General features: G+C 50.2%; 1 protein-coding gene across 1 annotated transcript in view; it reads right to left on the bottom strand.

Moving 5' to 3' along the window:
• Positions 1–16,882, bottom strand: part of IQCA1 (IQ motif containing with AAA domain 1) — a 177,991-nt gene that overhangs the window by 21,141 nt on the left and 139,968 nt on the right. The window contains exons 16-17 of the mRNA XM_060105914.1: positions 13,089–13,175; positions 2,804–2,981 (exon numbers count right to left, since the gene is read on the bottom strand). Of these exons, the coding sequence (XP_059961897.1) occupies positions 2,804–2,981; positions 13,089–13,175 (265 nt within the window). The remainder of the gene's footprint in view (positions 1–2,803; positions 2,982–13,088; positions 13,176–16,882) is intronic.

Raw genomic sequence — 16,882 nt, 5'->3', positions numbered from 1 at the left:
AGTCCCTGGATGGGTGGAGAAATAACTGGGCCCAAAGTCTTCCTGTGCTTTGCATATAACACTGTGATTATGATCACACTTTATCAAGACAGAAATGAATGCATATGGCAAACGGAGTGGCTAATAAGCTAAGAGTTTATAATGTATGGGGAGTAAAGGGTTGTTCTAGCAAATCACACTGACCAGGAACTTAAGATCAACCAGAAAGGACCATATATCCTCTCTGTTTTGGTGGTGCTATTGTGACTAATGAAGGATTAATAGAAACCAAGTCTGACCTAATAGTTTTTATTATTATCAGCAATGCACCATGGCTACCATATCATCACTACCGCCATCTCCTCTACCATGACCGCCACCATGACCACCATCATCTCCATCACCAACAGGCTGCGGTCATGACCACCATCATCTCCATCACCACCAGGCTGTGGTCATGAGCACCATCATCTCCATCACCAACAGGCTGTGGTCATGACCACCATCATCTCCATCACCAACAGGCTGCGGTCATGACCACCAGCATCTCCATCACCAACAGGCTGCGGTCATGACCACCATCATCTCCATCACCAACAGGCTGTGGTCATGAGCACCATCATCTCCATCACCAACAGGCTGTGGTCATGACCACCATCATCTCCATCACCAACAGGCTGTGGTCATGAGCACCATCATCTCCATCACCACCAGGCTGTGGTCATGACCACCATCATCTCCATCACCACCAGGCTGTGGTCATGACCACCATCATCTCCATCACCACCAGGCTGTAGTCATGACCACCATCATCTCCATCACCCCCAGGCTGCGGTCATGACCACCATCATCTCCATCACTACCAGGCTGTGGTCATGACCACCATCATCTCCATCACCACCAGGCTGTAGTCATGACCACCATCATCTCCATCACCCCCAGGCTGTGGTCATGACCACCATCATCTCCATCACCACCAGGCTGTAGTCATGACCACCATCATCTCCATCACCACCAGGCTGCGGTCATGACCACCATCATCTCCATCACCACCAGGCTGTGGTCATGACCACCATCATCTCCATCACCCCCAGGCTGTGGTCATGACCACCATCATCTCCATCACCACCAGGCTGTAGTCATGACCACCATCATCTCCATCACTTCCAGGCTGCGGTCATGACCACCATCATCTCCATCACCCCCAGGCTGCGGTCATGACCACCATCATCTCCATCACCACCAGGCTGTAGTCATGACCACCATCATCTCCATCACCACTATGCTACGGTCATGACCACCAGCATCTCCATCACTCCCAGGCTGCGGTCACCATCACCGCCATTTCCAACAGCACCATCATCATCTCTAAACCAAAGCTACCACCACCACCACTACCATGGACGGCCAAGACGACCTCTCAATGAGTCGCACCTTTGGTATTCACACACTGTGTAGTCCACTGTCCTTGAACTTGGGCTGGCCCTGTGACTTTCTCTTGACCAGTAGAGTGTGGTGAAAGTGACTCTGTGTGACTTCTGCAGCTGGGTCACAAGGATCCTTTCAGCTTTTGCCTGAACCTCTTGAAACGTTTCCCCTTAGGATGATCCCCCTGGGGACCCAGCTGCCGTGCTGTGGAAGGCCACGGGGAGGGGCCAGGCATAGGAGGTCTGATCACCAGCCCTAGCTGAGCTCCCGGCTGACAGCCAGCAACAACACAGTCATGGAGGGAATGGTCTTGGACGTCCAGCCCTGTCCAGTCTTCAGATGACTGGAGTCCCAGCCGCCATTTACTGCACCATCATGAAACACCTTGGGGAGAACTCCCCCGCTGAGCCCAGTGGCCCCTCAGAATCATGAGAGGCGTACTTTGTTTTTTCAAGCCACTGGGGAGGTCTGTCACACAGCAATCGATAATGGAAACCACCACCAGCACCACTGCCGGCTCCCTGGGCCATTTACCAGCCTGCCATTTAAATATTCCTCCTCCACACCCACCATCACCGCCTTCTCCCCCTCCACCCGTGCTCTCCGGGAGCTGAGACGGTGCTGGGCATTCTAGCCATCTCAGATAAGGGTCACCACAGCCCTGTGAACTGAACAGTTCTCCTACTTTAGAGTGGAGAAAATGGAGGCTCAGAATGTCAGCCTACTTCTCAAGGTCATCAGCTATTCCAGGGGAGAGCCAGGATCAGAACCAGGGCTCGTCAGAACCCATGTGCCACGGCTCTTCCCAATTTCATTGCACTGCCTCTCAGGGTCACTTTTTTGTATTGTTCCCATTTAAAAATAGGTTTCAAAAGAAGTGATTTTGAATCTGTCTACCCCAGGGAAAAAACGGAGAAAAAGTAAGCTCTGGTTGTATTTAGTGTTTAAGTAAATCAACATTCTCTTGGACTAGTATTTTGAGCCTGGAAAAAAAAATCGACCAGGTGAAAAGAAATGCTGTTGCACGGGAAAGACATCACCACCACGGGGACAAGCTGAGTGACCCTAATCTACCTGTCAAAAGAAAAATTCTCACCCACAGGGGCTTTTGTCTCCTTCAGGGCTCAAAATAATAATCCCTGTCCAGTTTCCTTTTGTCTTGGGTAAAAAGAATTACGTTAACAACAGAACAGAGATCTGTTGCTCTTGGGACCTGGTGTTTATGTATATGGCTTGGAGTTCGGCTGATGTCCTGGGGCATTGAGACTTACATCACCTTCTGATGGTCACTGGGTGACGAAGGCCACCCTCCTGGCTCAAGCCCACATGCCTGCAAACACACACCGGATGGCCCAGCCTCGGTTACTGCATACTGGAAGGGGTGAGGGGTACTTGCCATATCTGGAAGCATAGTCTGGTCTGGGAACCAAAATAATTTTTTGATAAACTTTGCAAAAAGGTTGAAGTTCAGCATCAAAAGGTCGCTGTGTTGTCCCCACAATCAGAATCCTGTCATTTGGTTTCAGGAGCTTCAGGATTTTGGGAAGCTGTTTTTTCAGGCGCTTAGGTTCCATCTGGGAGGAAGAGAGAGGGGAAAACAATGAGCCCACACATAGAAAAAATTCAGAACAAAAGAACATAGAGCCTTGGATGCACTGTGGCGTACATTTCTTAAAACGTGATGCCCAAACACACTTTCTTAGAGTTTGTTCTGGGTCGGGTCTCAGGACGTGGTTCCTGGTTTGCGTGGTCTGAATTGCTGGCACTTCCTTTCCTTAAATCTGGTATTCAGATTTGGAAAGGGGGAAGGAAGGAAGCACCTGACCGAACGTTCTAGCATCTTAACCCTAAGAATGGGAAACAGGGCGGATTTCCAAGCGGAAGGAAACTGGCTGGGATTGAGAATTGGTTTCCAGTGTGTTCCTCTGAGCTGTTTTGAAGGTGAACTCAAGATTTCCTTTGCTGACGGCTTTGACAATGAGGACCAAGGCCTTGGATCTCAGATCTGAAAACAGCTGGTTACATAAGAGTGTGAAACTTCTCTCTGAAGCAGTTTGGGTGTAGTTTGAACCTGTATCATTTCAGTATAATCTCAGCACTAATGAGGGACAGGAGCAAGACTTGAGGTACCTGAGGGAGGATAACTTCCGGCCTCTGGGCGGGGTGGGGGGGCATGTCAGATTTGGCCACGTTGCCATGGCAACGCATGGGCTTTAAATCAACCACAACTAGTGCAGCAAGAGAAGAGGAAGCGGCTAGGGGTGATGGGGGGACCTCCACAGAGACACCCAAGAACAATCTGGGACTTTTTTGCTCCCATTTGGCTCAGGGGCAATTGAGCCAGAGAGTTAAAGATCCCACCTATCTTGGGGCTTTCCTGGAACCGCTCCAGCACATGTGAGCTACTCTACAGAGATGAGGTCGCCTGTTGCTTGGCCCTGTGTGTCCTGCACACCTGGCAGGAAGACAGCCCCGCACGTCTGCCTGCAGGAAGGGGTTGGTAACATCTAGGGAAGGGAGTGGGCGTGGGATAAAGTCCACGCTCGAGAATAAAAGCGAATGGCAGGAAACTGGAGACACGGGGGTGACAGCTGTGCACGGCTGCAGGGCCTTTGGGACAAGGACACTCGTGTGCTGGGGAGTCTGTTCCCTGCGAGGCCCTGTGGCCGCCCCGTGGAATTGGGGGTCAGACCTGGGACGGCAGCCTGCTGGGCAGAGGGAGGGAGGGTGGTGTTAGGAGTGTGGTCCGCAGGGCGGGTGTGAGCTGGGTGGGTGATGCCGGGGAGGGAAGGGGGAGGGAATGGGCTGTGGCCATGCAGGGGGCCCAGTGGTGTGCCCCTTTCTCCTTCCTTCTGTTTGACCAACAGAAAGGCCCAGTTCCATGTCTGGACTGACAGGGTGCAGGGAAAATACTGGATGAGAAAGAGCAAGACCCCGGGCCAAGGGGCCGTTCGGAGGAAAGCCCAGTGGGAAGTTGCAGAAAGTTTTGGCTCCAATGAGGCAAGAGGTTGGGGGCTTGCCTTGACCTTCCAGGACAGGGCAGTTTCTTACTTCCCGGCCCGTCAGCCTTGCTCATTACTTCTTACGCCCAGGCTGCTTCCACAGTACTGGTCGCACCTACTGCGTGCTTCCTGTGCTCCAGGGGTCTCGTTCAGCGCCTGACAGGAACCTTCTCACCTTATCCTCGCAGCCACCCTGGGAGAGGGACCCGTTCTCACCCTCACTCCAGAGATGCTGGCCCGAGGTACAAGGAGACCAAGGGACGTCCGAGACCCAGAGTCCATGAGCCGGTCCCCAGCTGCCAGCACGGAGTTAGTGACCCCACAACCTTGCTCCTCCCCCTGCTCTGGGGACCCTGACTTTCAGAGGGGATGTGCAGGGGGCCTTGCTTGCCCCACCCCCAATTCCCTTCCTGTTTAGGGGCCTATAGCTATTGAGGGCTGCAAAGGACACTTAAAATATCTATTATTATTATATTATCTATTATTATGTTTATATCATTATTATGGTATAGATCAGCTTTATTGAGATGTAATTCACATACCATATAATTCACCTATTTAAAACGTATGATTCACCCATAAAATTAAAATATTAAAAAAAGAAAATGTATGATTCAGTGGTTTTTAGTATATTCACAGAGTTGTGCAACCATCACCACAATTAATTTTAGAACGCTTTCATGTTCGTTGCCCCCAAAAGACCCCACCCATTAGCAGTCACTGCCCATTTTCCCCCAACCTCCTTCTGCAATCCTAGGCAATCACTTATCTACTTTCTGTCTCTACAGATTTGTATATTCTGGATATTTCATAAATAGACTCATTTAATATGTGTCTGTATGTGTGTGTGTGGCTTCTTTCATTTAGGATAACATTTTCGAGGTTCACCTATGTTGTGGCGTGTTTTAGTACTTCACTTTAATTGCCAAATGGTATCCATTGTATGGTTATGCCACATTTTATTTATCTACTCATCAGTCGATGGACATTTGTTTTTCTTACGCTTTTTGGCTGTTGTGAATAACGCTGCTATGAACATTTGTGTATAAGATTTGTATGGACTAATGTTTTCATATCTCTTGGGTATGTACAGGGGAATTGAATTGCTAGGTCTTACGGTTACTCTAAGTTTAAGCTTTTAAAGAAATGCCAGAATGTTTTCTAAAGTGTCTGCACCATTTTACAATCCTAGCAGAGAGAAGATTTAAGTTTCTCTGGACCCTTACCAACAGTTGTTACTGTTTTTCTTATTTTTTCCTTTTATTTAGCCAACCTAGTGGGTGTGAAGTGGTATCGGATTGTGGTTTTGACTTTTACTTCCCTGGAGGCTAAAGATGTTAGCATCTTTTCACGTGCTTAATGGCCATATGTATACCTTCTTTGGAAAGATGTGTATTCAGATCCTTTGCCCATTTTTTAAGTTGGGTTACTTGTCTTTTTAATATTGAGTTGTAAGAGTCATTTATATGTTCTAGATACAGGTCCCTTGTCAGATTAACGACTTGCAAATATTTTCTCCCATTCTGAGTTGTCTTTTCACTTTCTTGTTGATGTCTTTTACAGCAAAAAGTTTTCAGTTTTGATGAGTTCAGTTTAAGTCTTCTTCTGTTGCTTGTGCTCCTGATATTGTAGCCAAGACACCATTGCTTAATCCAAGGTCACAGAGATTTATGTCTCTATTTTCTTCTAAGGGTTTTATAGTTTTAGCTCTTGCTTTTAGGTCTGTGGTTTATTGTTGGTTAACTGTGTGTGGTAGGGGTCCAACTTCATTCTTTTGCAGATGGCAATCCAATTGTCCTAGAAGCATTTGTTGAAAAGACTATTCTTTCTCCATTGAATTGTCTTGGCACTTCTGTCAAAAAAGTCAAATTTTTTGTAAATGTGAGGGTGTATTTCTGGACCAGTTCTATTCCATTGGCCCATATGTCTCCCCTTAGGCCAGTATCACACTGTCCTGATTGCTGCAGCTTTATGGTAAGTTTTGAAACTGGGAAGTGTGAGTTCTCCAACTCTGTTCTTTTTCAAGATTGTTTTGGCTATTCTGGGTCCTTTGAATTTCCATATGGATTTTAGGATCAGCTTGTCAATTTCTGCAACTAAGGTCGCTGGAATTTTGATGGGGATTGTGTTGAATCTGTAGATCAATTTGGGGATTCTTGCCATCTTAACAATAAGTTTTTCAATCCATGAATATGATGTATCTTTCTATTTATCGAGGTCTTCATTAACTTCTTTCAACAATGTTTTTGTAGTCTTCAGAGTAGAAGTCTTGCACTTCTTTTGTTAAGTTTATTCCTATTTTTTGGATGTTATTATAAATGGAATTGTTTTCTTAATTCTAATTTTAATTTTTTCATTGCCAGTGTATAGAAATGTTGCTTTTTGTATATTGATCTTGTATCCTATCCTGCAACCTTGCTGAACTAGTTTATTAGTTCTAATACTGCTTTAGTGAATTCCTTAGGATTTTCTGTATACAAGATCATGTCATCTGCAAATATAGTTTTATTTCTTCCTTTTCAATATGGATGCCTTACTTAATTTTCTTCCCTGATTGCCCCGGTGAGAACCTCCAGTATAATGTTGGATAGAAGAGGTGCTCTTAAGGGGAAAACATCCAGTCTTTTACCATTAAGCATGATGTCAGCCGTGGATTTTTTTGTAGCTGCCTTTTATTAGGCTTAGGAAGTTTCCTTTTCTTTCTGTTTTTTTAATCATGAAGAGGTGTTGTATTTTGTCAAATGCTTTTTCTGCATCTGTTGAGAGGATGGTGTGGTTTCTGTCCTTTATTTTTAATGATACAGTATATTACATTAATTGATTTTTGGATGTTAAGCCTGGGATAAATCCCAGTTGGTCATGGTGTATAATCCTTTTTGTGTTGTTGGATTCAGTTTAAAGGGACGTTTTGTAATGTAACTCACAGCAGAGAAAGAGATGGGATTTTTACAGCAAAATAAATCTCACAGGCTGGGCCTGAAGCCAGATCACCAGGCAGCTTCCGATCATTTCCTCCTGCCCTCACAGAAGTCCAGAGGCTGCTTGGCTCCATCAGGAGGGAACAATGGCCCTACAGGACTCCACCCAGGAAGCATGAATGGGGGTTGGGGACAACAGAGGAGCTTAAAAGAGGGCAAAGCACAGGAGAGGGATGACCCGGAATGAGACTCCCTGAAATCCCGGAAATGGGCATGAGGATGGAAACCTGCTCTCGAAGGGGCGGCTCCCCAACCCCTACCCCAGGTCTTTGCAGAAACCTGCCTTTGCTCAGACCCATGCCTCTGGGCTGCCTAGGATAGGGAGGCATGTTTGGTGGGCCTTGACTTTGCTACTGAACTTCCCTCAGGGGTCGGGCTCTGTGCAAAAATGAAAAGCTCAAGGAAAAAACTCCATAATAACAGGCAGATGACGTAGCAAATGGTTCAGTGCACAGGCTTTGGGTCAGACAGATCTGATCCCAGTCTTGGCTCTGCTCTTAACAGCTGTGTGACCTTGGGCAGGTTACTCAACTTCTCTGAGCCTTAGTCCCTGCATCTGAGAAATGGGAATAATCATAGGTCCTAACCTGGAGGGATGCCATGAGGAGTATACGGCATAATGTGTCTGTCTGACAAGTGCTTGAAATATAAGTGCTGGTAGGAAATCAGCGCTAGGTCTGCTCTACTGAGGAGAAAGGTTTCTAAAGCGGAGAGTCAGAAAAACTGGGGGCTTTATGATTTGAAGGAAACTAGCAATATTGCCAACGGAGCTGAAAATGACGGTGTAAAAATCTCCCCCAGTTTCCACTGCACTGGACGATAAGATGTCAATTGCTCATCTCTGAGGAGCTGCCTCCTAGGCCTCATGCCACTGAGGAAAGACCTCTGCTGAGATTCTGGAAGCATATTCCTTATAGGAATATCTACACCCGTGCCAGGAAAAGATCCACTGCATTTAGACAAGGCTTGGAGAGTTTGGAGATATTCAGAATTCATTTTACCAGAGTGGATCCAAAGCTCTCTTATGAAAAGTTGTTATACGAAAAACGTAACCCTTTGAAAAGGCAGGAGGAGGGGCAGGGTCATGTGGTAGGTGGTGACGGAGGAGGAGTTTGGACAGGCCCTGCCTGAGTCGGCAGCATTGTGGGGGAGGTATCCCATGGGTGATTCTGGGTGATGCTGGGTGATTGCACCCAAGCCTCAGGGGAGAGCTGCAGGCTGGGGATGGAGTGGGGGCACTCGTTGGCTTAGGGGTGATTTGTTAAGCTGGTGCCCAAGGAGGGCGAGGAGAGCAGAAAGGTCTGTGGGCCTGAGATGGAATCTCAGTGAGCCCCAGTGTATTTAAGGGGTGGGTAGAAGTGCATGGAGGAGACACAGAAGAAAATGTTGGCGGGGTGTGAGGAGACCAGGAGAAGGCTATGGGGGCTAAGGAGGACAGAGTTTTACAAGCTGGGGCCCACTGGCGAAATGGATTTCAAAAAAATTTGTGAGAGCAGTTTCCATGGAGCTGCAGAGCATCGAGTGGACAGTGGTGGGTTGAAGAGTGAGCGGGGATGGTGAGCATAGTCTTTTAAGAAGCTTGATGGAGAATAATGCAAGGTGGTAGGGGCGACGGGGGCGTGGGTGGGGTGCACATGGAGCTGCCCAAGAGCGGTGGAAGAAGGACTGACCCCTACCTCACACAGTTAACCTGGTGAGACTGGAGACTATTACTCTGTGGGGGCAGACACATGCTTGCAAGGTCTGAGCCCATCCCCAGCAGCCTGGTTGCCATGGTGACAGTGGTGCAGTCCTGCCTGTTCTGAGGCAGGAGGTGATATTGCTGTCTCCTGACAATGGCAGGGATGACTGAACTTAATTAGCCTGTTTGGATAACAAATGTTGATCCTGGGCCGCGTCCAGAGTGACATCTTCACTGATGGCGAGTCCCATTAGGAGGGGGTGGAAATGAAAGGTGAGTACATTCAGCCAACACTCTTCTGCACTTGGGCCACCCCTGTTCCAGTTCAGAGCCGCGTCCATTATGCATGAGAGTGGCGTGCTCATCCATCATGTCAGCCAACCTCCCCACCATCACCTGGCAACCTTCTCAGCCGCCCCTACCGCTGGACCTGCCAGCCCCACACCACCTTATTATTGTGGGCAATTTCGCATTCGTGTCTAACACCCATGCAGCAGTTTCCATTTGCTTTTCTGCAGCCAGCTCCACTAAACCACGGCAGCAGCCAGCTCCAACCCAGCCAGCGCTTCCCTCGTGGAGGCCCTACTGTCCTGTGGGTAGGGCTCCTGCTAGATGGAGTCATGAGGGGAACGGAGCAGAAACTGCAGCAGCAGCCCGTCTTGCCTCATTCCTTACTGTGTTCGCCTCCTACACCAACAGCTGACCAAGGCTCCAGCCTCAGATGGTGGAAAGGAGGGCCCTCCTCCTGGGAGGGGAGGGAGAGGGCGCTGTCCAGGCACCTGCCAGGTCCCCGGGGGCTGGGTGTTGAGGCCAACGTGGGGTGGTCAGGGTCCAGGGGACTCCGGAGCCTGACACATTTGCCTCTAAGACCTGAGGGCTCCGCGGACAGTCTTCAGGATGTGGTTTACAGTAGCCAGGGGTTGAAGAGGGGAAGAGGGGGATGCAGGTGTAGTATAAGCGTGGAGGGTCAGACGGGAAGCCAGCGCTGACACTGGAGCTGCATCCAGGCAGGGAGAGGGGTCCTGCCCCTGAGTCCGAGCACTGCACTCGACCAGCTGTGCGCCCTCTCGGGCCTTTGTCCTCTCCTGCAAAACAGGAGAAGGCCGCCTCCTTCCCAGGGTGCTAGGAGCTTCCTGCCCTACGCGTTGTGCCCCCTGGGCGTCCTCTGCCTGTTGCAGCAGCCCTAGGGGTCCCTGCGCCCAGCTCTGCACCCAGGAGCCATCACTGCCACCTGGCCTTCGCCGTTGCCTCCCTCCTTATGGCTGCACGAGCCTCCATACTGTACCTCCTAAAGGGCCTGAGCCCAGAAGTGGAGGCCTTGAGGGTGGAGCTAGTCATCGTGGGGGAGAGTTTTTCTCGAAGAGCGTTCCTGGAATCTCTCCAATGCCCTGGGTGGAAGCCGGGAGTGCTCAGTGTTGTGGCTGTAGGTGGTGGTTCCTCTGCAGGTGGACATTCTTCTCTAGGTTTCAGCACCTTGGGGATCGGGGCAGCCTTTGGGACGGAGGCTGGGCTGGGTGGTCGTAAGGACGCCGGGTTCCTGGATGGCCAGGTGATGCAACGTGGAGCCGGTCGTGTTACCTCCTGGTGCCTCTCGTTGGCGGATGCAGCTGCAGCCCTTGGAATTTGGTGGTCACCTCCAGAGCATGGATGTCCGATGCCCATGACTGTCCCAGGCCCTGGAGGCTGAGGGACTTGGGTGAGGACAGGAGTCAGAGGCTGGAGGTGGGGTGGGAAGGAGAGGAGAGCTGGCCCAGCACTGGCCCCAGAGGCAGGAAGGCAGCAGGAACCCTGCAGCCCTGCTCTCCGAAGGGCAGGCCCAGGACGTCGAGCTGGAGGATGCACAGGCAGTGGTTCTCTGCCCTGGCCGGGGCACTGGAGCTGGGGCCCCTGCACCGCTGCAGGGGTGTGCATGCCCCTTGCGGCTCTGTCTGTGCCTGGGCTGGCTCAGGCCCCCAGCCGGCCTCTGGACATTTGGGGACCCCGGGACCCTTCTGCTTGTACTCATCAGGCATCCTGGGATTTTCCCAGGTTGTGATTCAGCCCTCAGTGCAGTTAATTCCCCGGACGGACGACAGACTCTCTTAATGCAGAGGTGGACAGAATAAGTGTCCGATTTGTCTACAGCAAAGACTGTGCCACAAAAGGCCTTCATTTTCTGCAGGAATAAGACTAGTCAGTGACTATATTTGTGGGAATCAGAGATTGTGCTGGAGAGAACATCTCAGGGTCAGCAAGGAAGGGCCTGTTCAGGGGAGGGTTCTGGAGACTCTCCTTTGCCGGCTCCCTGCTCTTTCACAGTGACTCCCCTTAGCGGGGGCGTCTACTGAACTCACATTTCATTCCCTGTCAGCCCTTCCCCCAGGGCCCCTCTGGCTCTCTCAAACGGGTGTGTCCATCCCTCTTACTCTCGACCCACTGAGGGGTACAGACGAGCAGACGTAATTCTTGGCGACAAACCGACAGCTCCAGGGGGTCACGGGAGAGAATTCGAGAGGGGCTTCACAAACTCAGAGGCTGTTCTCTCTGGAGCCCTTTAATTAGATACTTAAGGAAGTGGAGGCTCAGAGAGGTTAAATTACTTGCTCAGGGACACACAGCCAACTAAGGTGAAGGGCAAAGCAGGCCTGGAACATACGTCTCCTGAGTTCTCACTCTCCAGGCTGATGTCTCCCAGTGGGAGAGCCCTCGCCCATTCATGAGACAAAGCTTCTGGTGACTTGAAGTGTGTGACACCTTGCATTAAAGGCTGCCTTGCATCTCTCTTTAGATTTATTGTAGTAACTGCTGCCTTCAAGTTCGCATGTATGTGGCCTTTTAAAGGATTTATTTTATTTTATTTTATTATTATTATTTTTTTGCGGTGCCCGGGCCTCTCACCGTTGTGGCCTCTCCCGTTGCGGAGCACAGGCTCCGGACGCGCAGGCTCAGCGGCCATGGCTCACGGGCCCAGCCGCTCCACGGCATGTGGGATCTTCCCGGACCGGGGCACGAACCCGTGTCCCCTGCATCGTCAGGCGGACTCTCAACCACTGCGCCACCAAGGAAGCCCTGCATCTCTCTTTAGATTTATCGTAGTAACTGCTGCCTTCAAGTTCGCATGTATTTGGCCTTTTAAAGGGTTTATTTTATTTTGTTATTTTTTTAAAATTAATTTTCATTGGAGTATAGTTGCTTTACTGTATGTGGACTTTTTTTAGCGTAGCAACGTCGCCAGCAGAGGGAGCTACCTACCAGATTCCCAGATTAAATAATAAATGAGTCCTCTTAAGAGTTTCTAAAATGACAGGGCAATCAAGACTCATTTGGGGAAGGAAAGATTCAGCTTTCATTCTTTATCCAAATCATCTCTACCTGCTAAAAATGATGTATAATACATAAGGAGCAAAAGTGATTAAAATCCTTATGAATTTAATCAGAAATTCACAGTTAACCACTATTTGCTTTGGTGCAAATTGATGTGGAATAACAATCATGTGTATCTGCAAATTTTTTTTAACTTGTGGGAAATTTGCTGGTGATTTGCGGGGGGAAGTGCGGGGGAGGGGAGCCATTGAAAGGAGAGAAAAGGAGGAAGGAAGCAATTGACAGAAGACTCCCCGGGGACACCCAATGTGGGGCGCTTGGCAGTTCTATGGACGGTCTTTGTTCATAAATTGCAGGCCTTTTGCTATTTATTATGATGAACAATAGGAAATCCTAATAATAACTCCTATGTGTGCCATTTGCTGTAACTGAGCAGAGTTCTCTCAATTGTTTCTTACCCCTGAATCGGTAGGTTTGGGTTTAACGCTCCCCTCCCCCCTTTTCCATACTTTTTTTCATTTCTTCTAAATTATGCCTCGTAAAATCAGACACTGGATCCTTTCAAATGCAGACAAGTGCTTAGGGCAGAGACGGCTGCCCCTCCGTTTCCTTCCTCCCTTGAAAAAGCAAGACCGTCTTGAAAAATCGAGGTAGTCCCTGGTACGGGGCCCCTTTGGAGGAGGGAAAGGGCCACATAAAGAAACGAGAAGCCCTCACCTTCCTTTCGGCGTTGGGGACTTTTTTGTAGAAGGTTTTCTCGGTGTCTCTAATCCACACCACGGAGGGCTGGAGCTGGCGGGCCACCTGCAAGGAGAAATGGTGGGTTGTAAATGCATTTCCCTCTGGGGTGCACACTGGACCCCCGGCAACAGCAGGACTCGGCGGCCCGCTGTGCGGGCTCGGGGACGGCGGGTTGGGGGGACTCGCGGGACTGCACTGCGCATGCGGCCTGTAGCCTCCTTCACCGCGGGATGGGGGCGCTGCCCGGCCCTCTCCCACCTGTGGTCAGCATGCGCTGGGGGCCTGTGCGTTCTCCTCCAGGACCCCGAGCTTCGACTCAGTTTGGCTTGAAATAAGCCAAGAGTGTTCTGCTGCAAACGAAGGGAATTGGGCCAGGAGTTTTAATTACAGCCTATGCCCCGCTCCCAGGTTGATTCAAGTTTGCTCATTTCGAGAAAAGCTGTTTTAGCCCCAGGGCCCCCATGATGCCATTTGTTCGTCTCCGTGTGGCTGCGCCTTTGCGGCCGTGGTTTCGTCTGGAAGGTGGCTCTGAGCCCCTCCAGGGCGAGCGGGGCTTCGTGACAGCGCTGGGACTTACCGTGGGCCCGTGAATAATTGCCACACACCTAACAATCTCTTCAAAGCGCCCCCATGAGAGCAGAGTTCGGGTATTTTTGCAACAATTTGTGCTTTGTGCAAAATGGTGACAGATAAAAGCGGTCTCCAGCCACAGAGAACACAGTGTTACGTACTCCTATTTTTATATTTCTTTAAACATCATTAAGGCAGCACATATGATTCTTAAACCAAGGCGGACATTTAATAAATGATGGAAAAATCACCGGGAACACTGGCTGAGTCTGTTTCCGCCAGCACTACGTACCAAGGGAAGCAGATTATGCACGTTCAAAGAGAAAAGTGGATTCAGCTTGATCCCCGTGCCAGTCCGACCCCCGGGCTGGCTGTGTTCCAGTCCCACACACGCCAGGATGCCAGGACATTCAGAGAGGAAACGGTACCAGAAAACCACTCTTTGGTCAGCGATATTCTTTAGGCCCTGAGCCACAGAGTTTAAGAATTCAGAATCACAAGTTTCAATCCCAGTACCCGAGGCAGCTTGGCGTGGAGCAATCAAAATAGTGACCAAGGCAGGCCCGGGCCACACGCATTGTACAGGGCATCACACGCAAGATTACGGCCAGCACAGACCAGCACTCCCTCTGCTTGGAGGATGTCACCTGTGATAACTCATCTGAGCTCACTACAGCCCTTATGTAGTAGGTAGCATTATTATCATCCCTGTTTACAGATGGAGAAACCGAGGCTCAAAGACACTACGTGACCTGTCCAAGGTCACACAGCTAGAAAGTGGCAGAAGCAGGCTGCGAGGCCAGGCTGATCGATGGCTGCCGGGTCTGTGCTGGAGGCATGGCCATGTCCTCGGGTCCTCTCACTTCCTCCAGCCAGATGCTTGAGCATCCTCCCTTGCTCCACCTCCCACATCTAACCATCCTCAAGTCTATCCATCCCCCCCTCCTAATCTCTTTCAACCACATCAGTGCATCCATTCTCTCAGCTCCTGACTTTAATCCCCAGCTTCTTTCCAGCTGTCTTGCCCACTGCAGTCAGAGGGACCCACTCAAGTGTCAGAGGGGCAGGCCCCAGGGAACCACCGTGCCCCTAAAAGCTATTCTGGGTTTACGTCAAAAGCTTCCCTACTTCCAGCCCCCAAAGAAAATAAGAAAATGAGATACTTTACATAAAAGCTTTTCAGCTTCTCTGAACAAAGATACGTTATAATAACAAAGGCAAAAATCTTATTCTTTTCAATCCCTCTTGAAAATCCTAGCTTTAGAACGGAAACCAATGGAAACACAGTTTTCACACAAACAGCTGTCTCCTGTCTCAGGCGAACTCGTGCGCTCACCAAGGCAGCAGACCGGCCTCTCCTGTGTCCACCTGGCAAACACCGGATCTTCCATGGCTCTTATCTGTGCGCCTCTTTTCTCTAGATCCAGCTGTTCTTAATGGAAATTGCAGATGTGAGTACCAAGTATTCCAGCATCCCTTTTCTCTTTCCGCTTTTAACAAGGTAAGCTACATAGATGGACTTGAAACACAGGCATCTTATTAGTTTGGGACAACTCTGAAAGCAGCAGCCTTATTTCTCGTACCTTATTTAAGGTTTTTCTGAAAACCTGGCCACGCCATTCCATTGAATGGGAGCGCTATGGATTGTTCCCTGAACTTGAGGGCTCTCTATGAGCCGTGGGGGAATTCCGCACTTCCTGTGTTTCTAACATGCACCTGTGAAGGAATTCCTTCCTCAGGACGGTCACCTGCTCTGGGGTTCCCAGGGCTGTGCAGAGGTCCTGGGTGGCCACATGGTTTGGAAGGGCTCAGTGATTATCAAGTGAGCAGAAAACATTTCCCAAGCTGAGTTCTTTGACGGTAACAATACAAAGAATGGTCCTTTGCAAACTGCCTTGAGATCTAGGACACCACTGCTACTCCCCTTCCATGTACCTCATGCGGAGGCAAGCGCGCCCCACCCGACTCCCCTTTACACAGAAGGTGCCGAGGCAGAGAAAGAAGTCAGTAAAATCCCCTCCTCCCCCGGCACAGAGAAATGTGGAGCCCAGAGTAAGCCCTGGGTCAGCCCGACACCCCCAGGCCAGCACTGTCATCCAGGCAGCAGGCTCCCACGTTGCCATGGAGAGAAGATGCCTATTCCAAAGCATCTCCTTACCCTTGGCCCGTGTTCTCCTCTATCATCACCTTTCATTCCAATAGGAAGAAAGGCTCTAATGACATCATTGTCTGGTCCTCCAGAGCATGAATCTCTATTTCCCTGACCTTCCTCGGTGGCGTGCCTGGTCAGGGGATGTCTGGTGACCTTGGTCAGTTCTGGGCAGAGAAGAGGGGTACAGAAAGCTGGGCCTTCCCAGGCCGAGCACCTCTCCCACCAGGAAGAATGGAAGGAGCTGAGGCTCTTTTCCTTGGGGCAAAGAAGACTCAAGGGGGCAAGTGAGCTGATTTCAAATAGCTGAAAGCCTGTCATGCGGAAGAAAGTCTGGTTTTATTATTTTGGGTCCAGCTTGTAGAATGAAAGCCATTCTCTCATTTTTCATTCACAACATTGGTAGAGGGGCTTTGATGTGCCGGGCACTGGGGTAGGTGCTGGGGTCCCCGACTTCAAGGAGCCCACCGATAGAAGGGGAGGGCAGATGTGTAGCTGGGAGGGGGGCACAAGGAAAATGGGGTGTCAGCAAGGACTACCGATGACAGAAAGAGGGAGACGTAGATGAGGAGGGTAAGTAGAAATGGAGACTGCAGACGAGGGTTAAAGGGGACAGACCTTCCAATGGTTTCCAGAAGGTCCCAGAGCCTGGAGAAGGGGATGCATCTGCCATGCTCAGGACAGGAGCCAAGGTGCAGGGCTAGGTGTGCCCGAATGCGGCTGCTCAGGGTCATTCTGGAAGGTGTCACAAAGGCCTTGGCCGTGCTACAGAGTTTGCTTCTACCCTGGAAGCTGTGGAGAGTCTGTAAGCGTATTGAATCGTGACCTTTGATGCTGGTTGTGTTAGAGAAAAATCCCTCTGGTGGGGTGTGAAGCATGACTGTTCCCCGGAGACTGGGAAAGAGATGGGGGTGTGTGTGTGCAGATGGCATGGTGAGAGGTGAGGCTGGGGGCAGGGAGAGGGTTCGGAGGCTTTTGGAGGAAGAGGAGGTGAGAGCTGGAGCAGAGTGGCGGGGAGGGCAGGAAACGGACGTGAGGGGCGTTTAGGATC

This window comes from Mesoplodon densirostris, chromosome 8 (genome assembly GCF_025265405.1).
Source record: "Mesoplodon densirostris isolate mMesDen1 chromosome 8, mMesDen1 primary haplotype, whole genome shotgun sequence".
NCBI lineage: Eukaryota > Metazoa > Chordata > Mammalia > Artiodactyla > Ziphiidae > Mesoplodon > Mesoplodon densirostris.
This window is presented reverse-complemented; position numbering and strand designations above follow the sequence as displayed.